The sequence below is a fragment of the Peromyscus californicus genome, unplaced genomic scaffold, assembly GCF_007827085.1.
Source record: "Peromyscus californicus insignis strain IS unplaced genomic scaffold, ASM782708v3 Scaffold_14__1_contigs__length_90479793_seg_2, whole genome shotgun sequence".
Lineage (NCBI taxonomy): Eukaryota > Metazoa > Chordata > Mammalia > Rodentia > Cricetidae > Peromyscus > Peromyscus californicus.
Window position 1 is genome coordinate 42,495,666 of NW_026294436.1, and position 16,144 is coordinate 42,511,809.

The 16,144-nt window shown below is 39.5% G+C and overlaps 2 protein-coding genes across 11 annotated transcripts in view; one reads left to right on the top strand and one right to left on the bottom strand.

Moving 5' to 3' along the window:
* Clec20a (C-type lectin domain containing 20A) overlaps window positions 1-16,144 on the top strand; it is a 39,871-nt gene that overhangs the window by 15,415 nt on the left and 8,312 nt on the right. Inside the window, exon 10 of one of the 2 annotated variants that reach the window (XM_052737310.1) lies at window positions 449-2,862. The exons of the other annotated variant lie outside the window; for it this stretch is intronic. Within the exon in view, the coding sequence (XP_052593270.1) occupies window positions 449-529 (81 nt within the window). The 3' untranslated portion in view covers window positions 530-2,862. Of the gene's footprint in view, window positions 1-448; window positions 2,863-16,144 lie in introns of those variants that run through there. 2 annotated transcript variants of the gene reach the window in all.
* Window positions 1,097-16,144, bottom strand: part of Rasal2 (RAS protein activator like 2) — a 309,127-nt gene continuing 294,079 nt past the window's right edge. For 7 of the 9 annotated variants that reach the window (XM_052737302.1, XM_052737300.1, XM_052737306.1 and 4 more), the window contains 5 exons: window positions 15,520-15,654; window positions 13,516-13,718; window positions 12,095-12,182; window positions 9,290-9,320; window positions 1,097-6,939 (listed from right to left, as the gene is read on the bottom strand). In XM_052737302.1, the coding sequence (XP_052593262.1) occupies window positions 6,797-6,939; window positions 9,290-9,320; window positions 12,095-12,182; window positions 13,516-13,718; window positions 15,520-15,654 (600 nt within the window). In that variant the 3' untranslated portion in view covers window positions 1,097-6,796. The remainder of the gene's footprint in view (window positions 6,940-9,289; window positions 9,321-12,094; window positions 12,183-13,515; window positions 13,719-15,519; window positions 15,655-16,144) is intronic. The other 2 variants (XM_052737303.1, XM_052737301.1) reach the window with 1 other exon arrangement.

Here is a 16,144-nt window from a genome sequence, read left to right on the forward strand (position 1 = left end):
TTAAAATTGTAAGTAAAAAGTAAGAAAACACCTGCAGCTAACTTATCCAAACCTCAGGAACAATGATGAAGGACACTGCTACAGTTACCCCACATAGTGTTCAGAGGGCAATATGGAGTAATAGAGCATATACATATGTGTATACATATGTATGCATGTATATGTGTGTGTTTAAATTTACCCAATGAGTCTGATGCTCAGTAAAGATTGAGAGTCATTGAGTAACTTGGTGCTATTGCAAGGTGCACACAGGTGAAGGCAGGCTAGGAAAGAAACGGTGTGGAAGGACATAAAGAAGAGTATATCTGTTAGTTATTTAGAGCTAAGTGAGCCACAGGGTCATAAAGTATCGTCAGTTGCTTCTCTTTCTCTTTTTGTGGTGCTGGGTTAGGAACGGATCCCACTGAACTATATCCCCAGCCCCACTTCTCTCTTTTTAATGTTTCAGATCCAAGAAGTCTTAAAGCTTATATTAGGTCATGAGGAATTCACACTGAAATGGGTCGGCTTCGAAGTGAACAAAAAATAGCAAACATCCGCTAATTTTCACTTTCCTTTTTAAGTAGTCATTCAGGCTGTCTTTAGGTTTTTTTTAATTCCTTCTAGCACAAGATTAGAAATAACCTGGAGTGTTCCAGGATGCATAGTCCTATATGTAGCACAAAAGAAATGACATGTGAAACCTGCATTCTTGGGTTTTAGAGTGAGAGAGATAAGCTGAAGATAGCACACCTTGAGAATGATAAATAAGGACAACTCCCTGACCCGAACAAGAAAAATCCTAAGAACAAACTCTGTGGGGAATGTGAGAGGAAACAGTGGCTTAGGGCAGCTGAAGGAAGCTTTCTTTCCAAGGGCATCACCATAACACAACTGATACCAGTGCCAGTTATTTGTCCTACACATAAGTATTTTACCTGTAAGTTGTAAAATTTTAAGGCAAGATATTCCTAATGCTAAAATGTATCTTCAGAATAATATCCCAGTGTACCAAGTGTCCTAAGTGCCCAGAAGATATGTTAGAAGATAGCACATAACATAGATATATGTATGATAGAAACAGTACTACAAATACAGTAGCAACTTTACTCCGAAATGTTTAAAGTTAAAGTTTATTTGTATTTTTTGTAGGAATATCAATAAAAGACCTCAAACGTATCTATATCTGTACATGTACAAGAACCGTCAAAAATTATTCACAGAACAAAAATAAATCTTTTTTAGAACCCAGGTAATGAAATGCAGATATGGATCACATATGGAACAATCTTGAGTGCTACAAAGCACAAAAATATGGCTTTAAAAATAAAATAAAATCTTGGGTTTTGTTTTTCTAAGGTGAATTTCTCTTTCTTGAAATAAAAAATAAATTATTTTGAACTATCTTTGTAAAATAGTCATGTGTATTAACACACTCTTATTAAGGCCCTGGAGATGAAAACAAAATCAAATTTGGAAGAAAAATTCCTCACAGGTGTGACCCAGGTAAATATGCTGCTGTTTGCTTGAGTTGATCCTAATATAGCTAGAAATATCTAAGCACCAGTCAAAATTCAACCTTTACTACATATTTTAGCTTTTCTGTAGGATAGCGGTCATCGAGTTAATTAGCATTTAACCTTTAGTGAACTGGAAATTGATAATTTCCTTCAGGGTTTGGAAATGACATAACCATGCTATTTATATTCAAATGCATGACCACACACAGAGGATGGGGACCCCTAAAACACAGCTGTGGAAATGTCACCGCACCAACAGTACAGTCAGGTTTTCAGTTCCAAGACGTCCTAGGGAACAATGAGGGCATTTGATAAAAAATAACAGAGTAGAAAATTAAAATGTGCTGTACCATGGGGTCAAAGTACTCCTGACCTCTCTTCGGGTGGCCTGCTGCATTTACCAAGGCTAGCTGGGCTGTTCAAACACCTGAGCATTAACTGATTGAGGAACCAAAACTACTTTCTGTATTCTGCTCTCGGATGGTGACAGTCATCTGTTACTCCATATTCTCTATGCTACCAATAATGATACCTAGCTCAAGTTACTTTAACTTATATATACATATAACACATATAGTACATTTAAAAGAGAATAGAATTTTATAAAATCTAAAAAACAACAAAACAAAAACAAAACATCAAGAAAGTTTAGGAATGACTAGTTTATAAAGTGGATTAACTTTTTTGTTTTTAAAGGGATGCCCTAAGAGGTGTGTATTTCTGTAGGCATGCACATGATGTCCCAGGAGCTGCCTTTCCACATATACATCTTAGGAGGAGCCAGGTGACGCAACTCCACTTGTTTCTTTGAACTTCTGAGGAACGGAGTCCATTGGATCATGTGTCTTCCTCAGGATCTTTCCGGAAGAAATTTACTCTCTTTCATGCAAATTGCATCACCCTTGTCCTTTCAAAGCTCAAGAGCTTTCCTAGATGGTCTGTGACAGGAGGGTGCTTTATAAGAACTGATAACAATTATTCAAACATAAAAAAAGCTTGTACTTACAAATTTGAAACTTCAACATTACTTGCTTTTAAGAAACAAGTATAAGTCCTTTAAATTATTAATAGTTTTAAAGGGTATCCCAGGTACAGGGTGGGAAGGTGACTTTTTATTGCTGAGGCAAGCAAGGAAGAGTTCATTACTGACTTGAAAAAAGCCAAGGGGTGCAGGGTGGTGGTGGCACATGCCTTTAATCCCAGCACTTGGGAGGCAGAGCCAGGCGGTTCTCTGTGAGTTTGAGGCTAGCCTGGTCTACAGAGCAAGATCCAGGACAGGCACCAAAACTACACAGAGAAACCCTGTCTCTAAAAACCATAAAAAAAAAAGAAAAGAAAGAAAGAAAGAAGTAAGAAAGAAAGAGCTAAGGGGTATAGAGCAGAATGTTCCCTGAACTTGTTTAATCTGCAGCAGAAGGAGACACCCCCCCCCCCCCCACCTCCATGAAGTAAAACTGTGGGATGGGCTCTGGAAATGCTGAGTTTGCCAGTGACATGGCTAGTCTACAGTCCAGCCTGGGGCTCAGTCAGTCTGTTGACTGAGGATCCTGAAGAAGGCTGCTTCTCCCAGCTCAGTCCCTTAACAGGCCTTCTCAGGAACTGTACCTGGGAGGAAGCAGAGCAAACACTAAAGCAAACACACTTGATGGCAATTGTCCTCTGGAACTTCAAACAAAAACCCTGCTCCTAAACTACTTCCCTGAGGACACAGTGGAAGCCAGGGCTCTGTAGAGCTGCCATCCCATACAAAAGTCACAGGTACAGTAAGAATACAGAAGCCACTGAAATCCTGCTCAGCCCCAGTATGCACACTGGATGTTTACAGCAATCTTAGAAACGCTCACATTTTTACTGTGCAACCCCATAACAGAGGACAGAAGCAGACCGGCTCCAACACTAATGTTCCTTAGTTAACACTTAACACCAACCTGATGGTAAGTGAAAAAGCAACAACAGTCATAGTAGCACAATTGCCTCAGTTTCCACACCAAGTAAAAGACTGGCTCAGAGCCAAGCAGCACACAGGGGCAGATGCTGAAGCAATGCTAGTCTTATGGGAATAGGACCTTTTGCTGTTCTGGAAAAGCCTGGAAATCTTATTGCTCTAGTGATGTAGGAGGGAAACAGGAAGCCCCTTTCCTGGTCCTATTAAGGCTGTCCTTGTAAATGGTCAAGTCAGGCCCTCACTGGGATAAAAGCTTCACAAGTACATCACCTGAATACCAAACTCCATCCAACCCTGGTCTATTCTCACCCTGTAACATGTTGACGTATTGACAAAAACAGGAATCGCAAGATGCAGCTACTTAACCCATCTGCTTTTTAAAAATCACACATTTCTTCCCAGTAAAACAAAATGATGTACCTATTGGAGTTAAAGAAACACCATATAAATCAGCACCCGCTGCTGTCCTCTTCTATACTTAAAAAAATTCAAAATAAACTTTGTAAGATTTCAAAATTCTCTAAAGAAATATTTAAAAAAATATTTTTTAGCATTTTGAGACAGGGTCTTAACTCAGGTTGGCCAGGACACTTCTGCAGCAGCAGATGACCTTGATCTCCTGCTCCTCCTGCTCCCATCCCTGGGGTGCTGGGATTGCAGGCCTGTGTGCCACTATCCCAGTTCATTAGTGCTGGGATTTGAACCCATGGCCTCTGGCATGCTAGGCTGGCACTATGCCAACCGAGCTATACTCCAGAATAATATTTCTGATAGGCTAAAAAGATGAGTAGGCTCAAAGAATAATCTGAGATTTAATATCTGGCAACAATGCTGAACTTCTGACCTCTAATCCTCTCACTATTTTTGTTATTTTACTTTTTTCTCTTCATTCATGGTAACACGATGGCTAGAGGGCCTCATCCTATGTCCAAACGTTTTGAAATTCAATCTTGCAGTGCAGACAGGCACTCAGAGATGCCAGAGTGTTGATAGTTACACTGCATTCATCACTACACTTATTTGATCAACTCTGTAATCTATAACCAGCATCTCAATACCTTCTCAACCTCAAAGAAAGACGTCACCACATCATATACTTCAGGCCACTGAGACTAAGAATTGCCTAGCTTCTCTGTGGCACTACTGAAGGGTTTTCAAGAATGAAGGAAACACTGCTAAGCTACAAACAAGAAAAGATCTATGTTTACATTCCCTCTTCACTCAATACAGGCCATTACTGCAGAATCAAAAAACTTTTCTCTTCTGAAGTAATTTTAACACAATGTGGCCTCAGTTTGGAGAGGAGATAAGACCTGGTAAAATAGCCGTTAAGGGTCAAGAAAACACTCAAGTGGCCATGGAGGCCTGCAGCTCCAAGCACAGTGAGATGCTCCTGTTTTAGACGTTTGTCTGACACAAAAAGGTTATTATGAAGAAACCCTTTCCAAAGGTGGTCAGTTGAGGGTTCTGGTGAGGTTGCTGAAATGCAAGGTCAGACATAAAGGTCAATCTAAGGGGCAAGGGAGACTTGGAATGCATGCCTGGGACTTGGTAGAAAGGAGGGCTTGGTATGGATGCCTGGGCTTCAAACAAAGAGGGTACTACACGTTCTCTTGTTTTTTATAAATATTCTACTATGTAGAAACACATACTCCATGCATATGGCTCTGTTATGTCTTCCTCCGCATCCTTTACTTAAAAAAAAATCTTAAAGTATATAACTTAAAAAAACCAAAACAAAACATTAACTTATTTGAGAAATGCTGTTTTTTTTTTTTTCAACGTAAAATGGTGTAGATCTTGCTTAAAGAGATTCAGGACCCTTTTAAACATTATCTGTGTATATCTGACAGCATAGAAGGTATGAACATTTTTGATGTGCACATTATATGTACATATGTGTGAATATATGTATATATATTTATATATAATATTTGTTTAACCTGCAGCTACCTTTTTCCGCCTCTGGTAATTAAGCCTGCATTCCAGGTGACATGTCACACTCTGGAGAAAAACATGGATTTTCTGTCCTGTATTAAAGCCATTAATAATAAGCTGGGTCATTCTTGCTGAGTCTACCACGAGTGTGGAATAACAACTGGAATGTGCCATCCTCACATTCTGGTTCTATGTAGCAAGATTAATCAGCATTTTAAAAAGAAAGACATGCTTCAGTTTTAGATTTCCTTCCCAAATTTTATGGAAGGGATAAACAGAAAGAAGCAGCAATTTAAAAGTTAAAAGTGGTGATGAAATAGCCCTGCCCACAGATTTGTTAGTATGGTGGATACAATCTTTATCCTAAGTAAAAACACAAATAGGAAGGAAAATTTGAGTGGGAAATAGTCACGAGATTCCTGCTCTGTTGTAATTAGCCCTTTTTTGTGTGGAAGAAAGGGTATTTATTCAGATGGCTAATGAATGGCACACTTGAAAAACCTCTCAGTGGAGAGTCAAGCCTGCTGGTGCTGACCGTTCCCAGCATGGGGAGGCAAGGGCAGTGCCCAAGGAAAATGAAGATGGTAGAGAGACATAGATATGTAGAGTTCTGTCAACTCCTATGAGTAGTTTAAAAAAAAGTAGGAGTTAAAAAATAAAGAAGTCCCATATCTAAAGCAGAAGATTCCATCTGCTGTAGATGGAGGAAACATATTGACAGAATTCAGAACTCATTTCTAATTCAGTTTTGGTACAACCACCCACTTTTATCCATGTCCTCTCTAAATCAGATTACTGTCTGATCAGAACCATCCTGGCTGACCAGAGGCATAAATTACTGTTTTGTATAGGTCTTGGTATTGCATGTTTTCCTAATGGTAAGGGTCTAGGGTGGGGCTTTTAAACTGGCAGATGAATCCCTGGGGAAAAAAAAAATCATTCTGACAAGGTCCTATTGCACTCCATGTGCTCCTATCCAATACACAGAGTCTCTACCTACTGAACTGACAGGCTCATTTCTCACTCTCACTCGGCTCCTACTTTTCCTCCACTAGAAACTGCAGTGCTTTCAACGAGAGAAAAACAATAATAAAATAGTAATAATTAAAAAGGTAATCTACATTATTAACTTCCTTTTGGTATATTACAGTGGTATTTTTGTACATGGCCCAGAACTAAGTTCCCTATGTACATAGAGACACTGGGAAAGCATCGACATTGGGAGTCTTTGCTTTATGCCCTGAAAGACAAGGTTTCTTTCTTCATTTCAGAGTTTCTCAACACACTGCTATTTGAAGCAACATTCTGTAAACCTGGAGGGTAAAGGGCTGGGATAGGAGAGCTGGGCAGCTTCCTTCTGTCTCCTCCCACAGTCTGTATTCACAAAGTCCATCAGCAGCTGCTGTTCTTGAATTCACCATTCTCCGTGATGGAAAGCTTGGTGGGGTTGGTGGGAGAGATGCCATTGCGGACCTGCATGCTGTACCGCTCCTTCACTTGAGTCAGTGCGCTCATCAGTCTTGTGTTGGCTGAATCCAGGGACACGATCCGCTTTTCCTACAACACACCAATCAGGGCTTTATTCAGGCTGCATGGAGGAAGCCACTTTCCTTCTTTATTGAATGATTAGTCCAATACTTTCTCTCACAGCACAGTACACATGGTGCTCCCCAAACAAATGGAACGTCTCTGCCTCTTTCTGCACATTGGTTAGGTTCAGCTCCTCCTCCCCTTAATCTCTCTTTTTTCTTCTGCACAAGACTTATTACCAACGATATATTGAGGTATTACTAGGCTGTCTTATGAAAATGACACCATGAGTCAAGCTGCCTTTATGTACTAAGTGCTTTTGTTAAAACTGATACATGGAAATTAGGTGGCAAAGAAAGAAGCACCAGAGGTTTCATTTCACAGAAGAGAAGTGCACGTGATCCATGGGTTCACCTCCCAAAGAAGGCATAACAGTCCCATCTGGGAAGAAGTCACATTGCTCAGATTAAAGCAATACGTGGTGGCAGTTTAGACTCTCCAACAAGGTGAGGATGCAAGAGCAAGAGGAGAGAAGAGCAGCCAGAAGCTCAGACCAAGGAGTTGCTAGAATATGGGGAGGGAGATGTGCTGAAAGGGATGCTATCAACATGACACATGAGAACAGACAGAGAACACAGGCTCCTAGACCCATTCCAGCTCAGTTACTCCAGGAAAGCTACCCAGTAAAGGGAATGCTTTCATTTTCTCTTGAGTTTTAAAACAAACAAACAAACAAACAAACAAACAAGCAAACAAACAATGCTTTAGAGACAATATTTTGGAACTATGGGTTGTTGAATATCCTCATATCCACCAGAGAGAGGGAAGGAGGGACGAAAAGTTAAAGTAAGATAAAACATCATCAGTCTCACAAAAATTAGTTGAGACTTTTATCTTTGAGTCATCCTAGGACTTTTCCCAACAAACACGAAGTACCTATATTTCAGAAAATAATGACAGAGAGGGACAATCTTTACCTATGCTCATAAATAGAAAAGAAAATAGCCCACGAGGATCAACCCTAACAGCAAACGAAGCTCTCTTTCCTGGGAGTCTCTGAGTTCACTCAGGAAGACAAGAGACAAGTTTTATCATGGTACAGTTTAAAGAGCAGCAAGAGGGCTGAAGCTAGCTGCTGTTCCTGCTGTGGAAGCAGAAGCTACAGAGGGCTGCCAACCTAGTGCTGCTCTGCTGGAACACACTGCTAGGAGCAAGCCTCGAGATGGTCCTGGGGAAGTCTGGGTAAAGCCACCGCTGACGACAGCATCAGGCAATTCTTGCCTTTCTCCATCACTCACTTTGCTGGGAGAAGGAGGTGTCTATGGCAGTAGAGGTGGTGGCTACAGTTCAAATGAGTGAAAAAATAAAAGCAACCCAACTCTTGCTATTACTATTCATTAAAATAATTCCCATTTTCTGCTGTAAAACTCAGGTGATAAGACATACAGAATCAGTATTATTAACTATCCACTGACGGTATAAGATTTTTTTTTTTAAAGAAAGGTGACTTGTTTTAAGAATGGGAAAAATTCAAAGAAAGATTTGTAAAGCTCTTAAAAATAGTACTTACTTAAAAATTATAGCTAGTGGAATTTAGTGGGAAAATTAATACAGCTTTTTTCAAAGACAATAAGTAAGGACAAGTCAAAAAGAACAATAGGTAGATTCCAAATATAATGTCCTTCCTCATAGTGAGGAATGACCCCAAGCAGAATAAATGGTATTTAAATTTTTAATAAACATTTGTTTCATTTTGATAAATTTCTTGCATATTACCTAATAAGTGAAAATTTGTACCATAACTGGTAATTTCTTAAAATAGGTAAGGAAAGTTATTTCAGTTTTGGGACAAATGACAAGGCCCCAATACTAAGGAAAATAGCATTTTCGGGGTTCATAAAAAAATTAAGCATTCACAAAAACAAAACAAGACAATCCTCCACCCCCTCAAAAAATCAAATTGAGTCTTAAAGGGTCAAAAAAGAACCTGAGAAGGACTATAATTACATATTGCCTACAAATAATAACTGATATCACACAACCTCTTCTAGACACCTGAAAGTTTCTAAGCAGAAAAACTCCCTTTGTAGTTTCCCTCCTGTCAACCTCTCAAATAAAACAGAAATTAAAGGAAAGACAAACAAACAACCCCCACAAATAAAAAACAACCTCAAACAGGAAACTAGATCTTTTGAAAGTAAAGTTCAGTTGGCAAAAATTGCTATGACATTGGATTCTGCCTGGCTTAGAACACAAAGCAATCTAACATGCCTGAAAGGAAGGACATGGGAGTGCCAGGAGCTGGAATGTGTAGGAGGCCAGTGTACTGGCCAGGGCTGGGAACTGCTCAGCTAGAGAACGCACAGGGATTACTTGCCTGTTTGAATAATCTCACTTCCATTTATGACCTGTAATTTAACACAGTGGAGATATCACTTGCAATAGTAACTAGGCAGCTGCTTTATTTCTCATAGGAAGTAGCCCCTCTCTGTTCTCTATCTAGTCATACGAGAGATCCAGGAGTTGCAAGCCCTCATGCCTGGGGGTGAAAGGTGCCACACTTCATGGTTGGCTCTATTCCTTGGTGTCATCATTGTGAGGTTCAGGACTGTGATTCTGCCACTCATTCTTTTGCAGTTCTGCAGAAAGGGACTGATGTGCACCTGTGCTTTGTAGCAGGAACTGACTCAAGGAGAGGAAGAAGCTGAATTCCCCAACAAGGAACAGGGGCTGGTGAGGGATGAAAACCATTCCTGGGGTACCTGAGTGTTAGTGTTCTGACAAGTGCTAGAATTAATCCTAGCACAAAGAAAATAACTGTTTCCATTTAGAATTTTTTTTTTTTTTTTACTATTATTGGTACTAAGCCATATGCTGTGGATATAAAATTATGGGTTACCTCCTGGGGAGACTATTATTTCCAAATATGTCTTCATTTAAGAAACGAAGCCAAAAGGGCTACTCTGTTCCAACAATCACTTAAGATGTTAAGATTCATTCTCACAGAAAAGAATCTGATAAAAAGTCATTTGTTACAAAGAATATCTAAGTATGTACAGTCCTTTGCTATTTTATGATTCTATGTACCAGTAAGCCAATAGTTTGGATTGAGAATGCTCCCTTTTAAGACACCATTATATTTTTAACTGCCTTTGGTATTTATGATTTGTGCTGTGCCTGGTATAGTGATTTTCAAATGTCCAGTGGGTTGTCTGAGTATTCTTTAGGGATCTATATTAGCTTTTGTAGAGGAATTTATGATATACTAAAGCCTATGCTTTAGTGGGAAACATATCACATTTAACAAAGCCCAGTATGTTCTGACCCATTAGTTGAGAGTGGTCTTCATGGTTGAGTGGCCAGTGGGAGCATTGGCTTATGGAAGGTGCCTTGGTTCCATTGAAATAGTCCAGAGAACCAAGCCTTTTGAAAACCAAACTGCCATGGCCAGACTGTAAATTTGACTGACGGAGATCCAAGGATACCATTTCCTCCTCCTCTGTAGTGACACCATCTGATGGACTCATTGAGAGCTTTTGACTCTTGGTCAATCAAATTCCCTTCCTAGACTTCACCTTTAGTAACTACGACTTTTGTTTTATACTCAGATCAAAACTAGGGACAGGCAGAGTAGAAACTCCCTAGAAGTTAATGACAGGGCTGTCCTGTAGGCCAGCATACACAGAGCCATACTGTGTTGCTGGCAAGTTCCCTCTGCTTAAGACTGACTGCCTTATATTGGCTGAAATCTATTCTATCTCAGCACTAAAATCTCTCTGTGTGATTACTAATAAGGCTCACCCTGCTTTATACTTATATTGAGAAACCAAAGTGGAACCTTTCAGCATTAGTTTTCATGATGAAATTGGCTTCTTTATCGACACTGTTTCTCTTAAGTTTATGAAGTGATTTTTTTAAATAGGACAATATAGCAAGATGGTCTTGGATTTGTTTCTACTATTCTTTCCTCACTTACCTTGGGTATACCTAGAAAGAATAAAATAATTAAAAGAGCAAGTAAAGTAATTCTAACATTTCTCTGGCTCAAAAGAGGCCAAACTGTCCAGAATTTGAGTCTAAAACATTTTGGGAGCTATGCATGTGAGAAAGCATCACACCTCTTAACTAGCTTCTAAGTCTAGTGAGCTCCAAGATGGATAAAGCCTGTGAAGCGTTCTTCACAGGGCTATGCTATTATTGAAAAATAAACCTCATCTTACACTGACCTCATAAGGAAACTCAAATGTTGAAGTGCATGTTTAAGAATACTGGGGGCTCTAGTATATACTGACTAGTGGCTGATACATAGAGAATGAAGTAGAATGCTCTCATTATTATTTCATAGCTTAAAGATGAGAAATGCAAACTTGGCTAGTTGTTCCTAGAGAGGCAATACACTCAGTATGGCTAGATGAACCACTATCAAAACTATAATTGCCTTTTGCAATTTATTTCCATCCAGGAAACAAATCATATTCTACAGTGATAAAGCAACAAGGAACTGGAAACTTCCTACATCCTAGATTTTGCTCTGCTCACTGGTGTCCTTGTGAAGGGCTCTTGCAGGCTATCATCTCACTAGGTGTAGCTATCATAGGTTCTAATTTTATCAACCTTTTTAAAATATCCAAGAGGTTCTCTAGGCATAGCATCAACACAGAAGAGCAGCCAAGCACATTCCAAGCAGCAATGCCAAACTCTGAACCAAAAGAATAACAAGGAAAGCTATCTTCTACAAACTTATCTTTCCCCTACAATTCCTTTACTAGGACTAGGTGTTGATGGCAGTGGATATGACTGACAAGACCGTGAAGAACACAGCCAAGCAATGGTCAGTGGAGGTCACAAGCCAGATACATGCAGTGCACTTTTTACAGTTACTCTCTTAGAAAACGTCCTCCTTTCCACAAGGAAGGAAGCCAACTAACTTCATCATGTACTAGGCTAAGATTTGTCAAACAACTACACTTAATACACAATATTCTGCATGCTAATATTAATGCTATGTCATTAAAGAAAAATCATTGAGGTCATATGGAAACTCATTTACTATTCAAAGGGTAATACCAAGAAACTTTCAGCGTCTCATTTTCTACTGCTTTGCCATTTGCAAGAGAGGGAAGTCAGAAAATAACAGGTATTAAAAAACAAGTGCTTTCTACTAAGTCCAGGACCTGCTTACCTGTGCATCAATTATTTTCTGCTTTGCATCAATAACTGCTTGCATCTCAGCATGATCCTTTTTCAATTCCTCTTCCACAGCCATAAGCCTAGAATGTGGCAGAAAGGAGGTATCAATATTTTCAAAGACAGGGCTAGGTAAAACAGAGATTGAGAAACTTAAAACTGGTGGTTCCCAATAGAAGACCTATTTTATTGCCATAACCTTCTCTTTCTTTTCCTCCTCTCCCAGTTTCCCTTGAAAGAAGACATCCTAAGTTGATTCTTTTACCTGTGGCTGGGCATAACATTACATTTTCTTGAGAATAGTATTCTTATAATCATCATCTTCCTATTAGATGACCCCCTTAACAAACACCTTAAAATAGCAAATGAAAAACAACAATAGAATAAAAAGGCTATCTACTTAAGTTATTTATTTTTGAGAAAGTATCTCATGCTAGCCTTGAACTCCTGGTACTCCTACTTCTACCTCCTGAATGTTGGGATTACTATAGGCAAGCACCACCATGCTTGGCTGCAAACCATCTACTTTTACTCTAAAGTTACACTGTAGCTACCATCCCATCCTCTTCCCTTGCACAGATATGTTTCCTACAGGATGTTGTAGTAGATCTCATATCTCCTTTACTCCTCACATTTCAACCCACTTATGCATATAACTCCTCAGTTCTACTCCTATGGCTCTCAGTATGAAGTCAGTTATTTCCAAGCTACTAAAACAGCAACACTTTTTCTGTTCTTCTCTTATTTTGTCCAAAGCATGTGACAATACTGAGGGTAGTGGCTATGAGTCTGGAGTCTGGAGGCTGATACCTGGCTCAAATCCTAAGTCTCCACTATGTTACCTTGGGCAAGCAACTGTTGCTAGTTTCTCTTTCAGTAAATAAGCAATAATACCTGTTTCAGAAACCGAGATGGAAATAAAACGAAATACTATTTATACAGTGCTTAGAAAAGTGTGTGGCCCATAGCAAGTGCTCTGCAAATACAGTCAAGTGGATCTCTTCTTTACTCTCCTTTGCTGGCATCCATGGCACTTTTTTGGTCCTCTGGCTCTAAAGACATTCACTGTTTTTGGACTTGTCTGGGCAAATTGAGTTAAATCTTAGACATAGATTTAAAAAAACCCATCTAAAACTTCAAAATAAATTCCTAGTTTCCCTCCTTTTTTTCCTTCTAATATTGTTATGGGTAAAGAAAAAGCCTACCTTCGCTTCATGGTAAGTACACCAGATCTCATTTGGTTTAATACTTGAGAGTCACAGTCATTACACTTATACCAAGTACCACAGAATATACACAGATGGATGAAAATGGCTTTTTTTTGGGGGGGGGGAGGGGCTATTGAAAGTATTTGGATCATTTCCCCACCTCTTTGTACCTATCTAGAGCCAATCAGCTACCAGGTGGTCTACTGACCTGCTGATGATGCTTTTCATCTGGCTGTCCTTCTCCTCCTGCTGTCTGCGCAGCCGCTCCTCACTGTCTTCCAGCCGGGCCTTGTACTCGAGCAGCAGCTTCTGCATCTGCTGCTCCTGCACCAGAAGCCTGCGCTCGTACTCCTCTAGCCGCCGGCTGGACACTCGTAGGCGCTCCTTCAGTTTGCTAATTTCCTGTTCATACTGGCAAAGGGGAAGAGGCATGGATGACAGGAATTATACTGGCTTTGAAGTACCGATGCCCTTTGTAGCCAGAGAACCCCAGGTGACATGCGGATACTGTCTGATCTGCCATGTCCCTGCTGCTGCCCAGGTTGTTTACAGTATTGGCTGGCATGGATGCTAAGGAAGCACTGACATTATGAATCTTAACTTGGCATTACACACTCTACAGATTTATGCACTTTTCTCCACATTAAACTACCAGTCGTGGCAAGCCACATCCAATCTGTAACAGTACCGAACAGAAGGGAGAAAGAAAAAGAAAATGACTAAATAGTTAGAAGTCCAACAAATGACTTAGGCTAAAAGCTAGCTGTCTGCAAGAGAAAGACTTCTACGTCATCACCTGTACTGCAGGATTCTTGACACTGGGGCTCATTAGACTATCTTTACTCCACTAGAACTCGCCCTTTAGACTATTCAGAGAATAAGCAACATTCTGTTAAGCAACTAAATCAGTTAATACAATTTCATGACAGAACAGGCTATTGCTGCTTTTCCCTTAATTATAAAAGTATCAAGTATTTAGGTAATTAGCAATGACAAGGGCCTACATCTTCTCGAGGACTAATTAATATTGTCTCCTGCCCTATTTTCATGATGTGGCTTCATATGTCTGATCTGGTACCACCTGCTGGAATCTATCTACGTTCTCACTAGCCTTCTATAAATTCTGTAATTCAGCTGGCTACTTGGTCCTTTCATGTACTAAAGTTCCTGTGGACGGGGTTGTTAGTGCAACAGAGTGAAACTGTCCAGGCAAGGTGAGAAACATGACCTTCCTTATGGGTGGGCTACTTATAGTCACTAGTAAACTAATGACAAATATGAGTGGTGTTTGGTAAAATACAACTTCTATAGTAACATCTCATTTAACTGGTGAAAGGCAACTAGCTACTGCTTATCCATTCCACTGCTCTAAATTATGCTGGTTAATCTAAAAGCTGAAGCAGAAAGCCTTAGGACAGCTCTGAAAGGTTGGGCTGCATCATCAGGCACAGTTTATGATTTTCTAACCAAAAAAAAGTTAGTTGTCTGATGGTCAATTAAATGTGACTTTAAGGTTATATTTTTGCTTAATTATTTTCCAGGTTTGCTTTTGTTTAAAATATGTAAATAAATAAATGAATAAGCAAATAAAAAATAAGTAAGTAAGTAAGTAAGTAAATAAAATAAATGCCCTTAACTCCCAAGGTAGAGGCCAGAAGACTGAATTTGAAGCCAGTATGGGGGTATATCTGAGATCCTGTCTCAGAAAACAAACAAACCCATATATCCTCCAAAACACTATATGAAACCCCTCAAACAACAGATACCTTTTAAATAATTATCTATATAGTTAAGCAGTCTTTATTCACAAAAGGCAAGAAACTCAACAGAACAACTGAAATATAAACTGACTGTTTCCAAGATTTAGATTGTCTGGTCCCAAAGTAAATTGTGAACTTGAAGAACAAAGTTTATAGAAGTAACAAATGTTCAACTAAAAAGGTTAGAAACAAGTATCAGAAAAAAACAAGCTTTCTAAATTAAAGTAACCTACATTAAAAATCATGCCACTCCTCTCCTCCTTAGCGTAATAGACACTGTCCATATACTCACAGAGACACTACTAATCTATAATACACAGATGTGATGGGTAACACAAGAAAAAGAGACAAAGGCCTGAGTTAAGCAGGCCAAATTTTGTGTTTTCCTTTTTGTTTTTAATCACCTATCAGTTGTGGGGCCATTAAGTCAACAAAGACAAATTAGGTTCTACCTTCTCAGCATGCTTGGCTTCATCTTGATTTTGTTCGGTTTCTTCCACATCCTCTTCATACTGTCCATTGTTCAGAACCCAGGCTGCTGTCCTTTCTACTGGAGACATTGTGGCAGAATCCACAGGTGACTGAACCTACATCAGAGATTTTTATTACCATTTCCAAACACCAGTTATGCTTCAGGAAAACAATTACATCACTGTGATCACTCTTAGTAAGTGTTTTCAGTTTTAGGTAAGTCTGTTAATGCGAGGGTCAGGCAGTAGGGAAAGAGAACAAGCATCTGTTAAAGGACAAACCATTCTGAATTCATATACATAACTTCCAAGAACCATTCTTTTTTTTTCCTCATAAAGAATGCCCTTAACACTGCTACTTTGCTCTGCAAAACGAATGTTGCCAGCTATGAAGTTAACCTACTGAAGCTGAGAGGACAGAACGAGAGAGAGGACAGGCTGAGTGTTCAGAAGGCGGGATATCTGATGAGCCAGGGATAACCAGGGACTAAAGAATTGGCTGATGCTAAGCAAGCTCACAGATGTACATATCAGAATGCCAATACTGAGCTTTTATATTAACCATTTAGAGAAAGAGAAGTGGTGGTATTTATTACGTTTCTAGAAA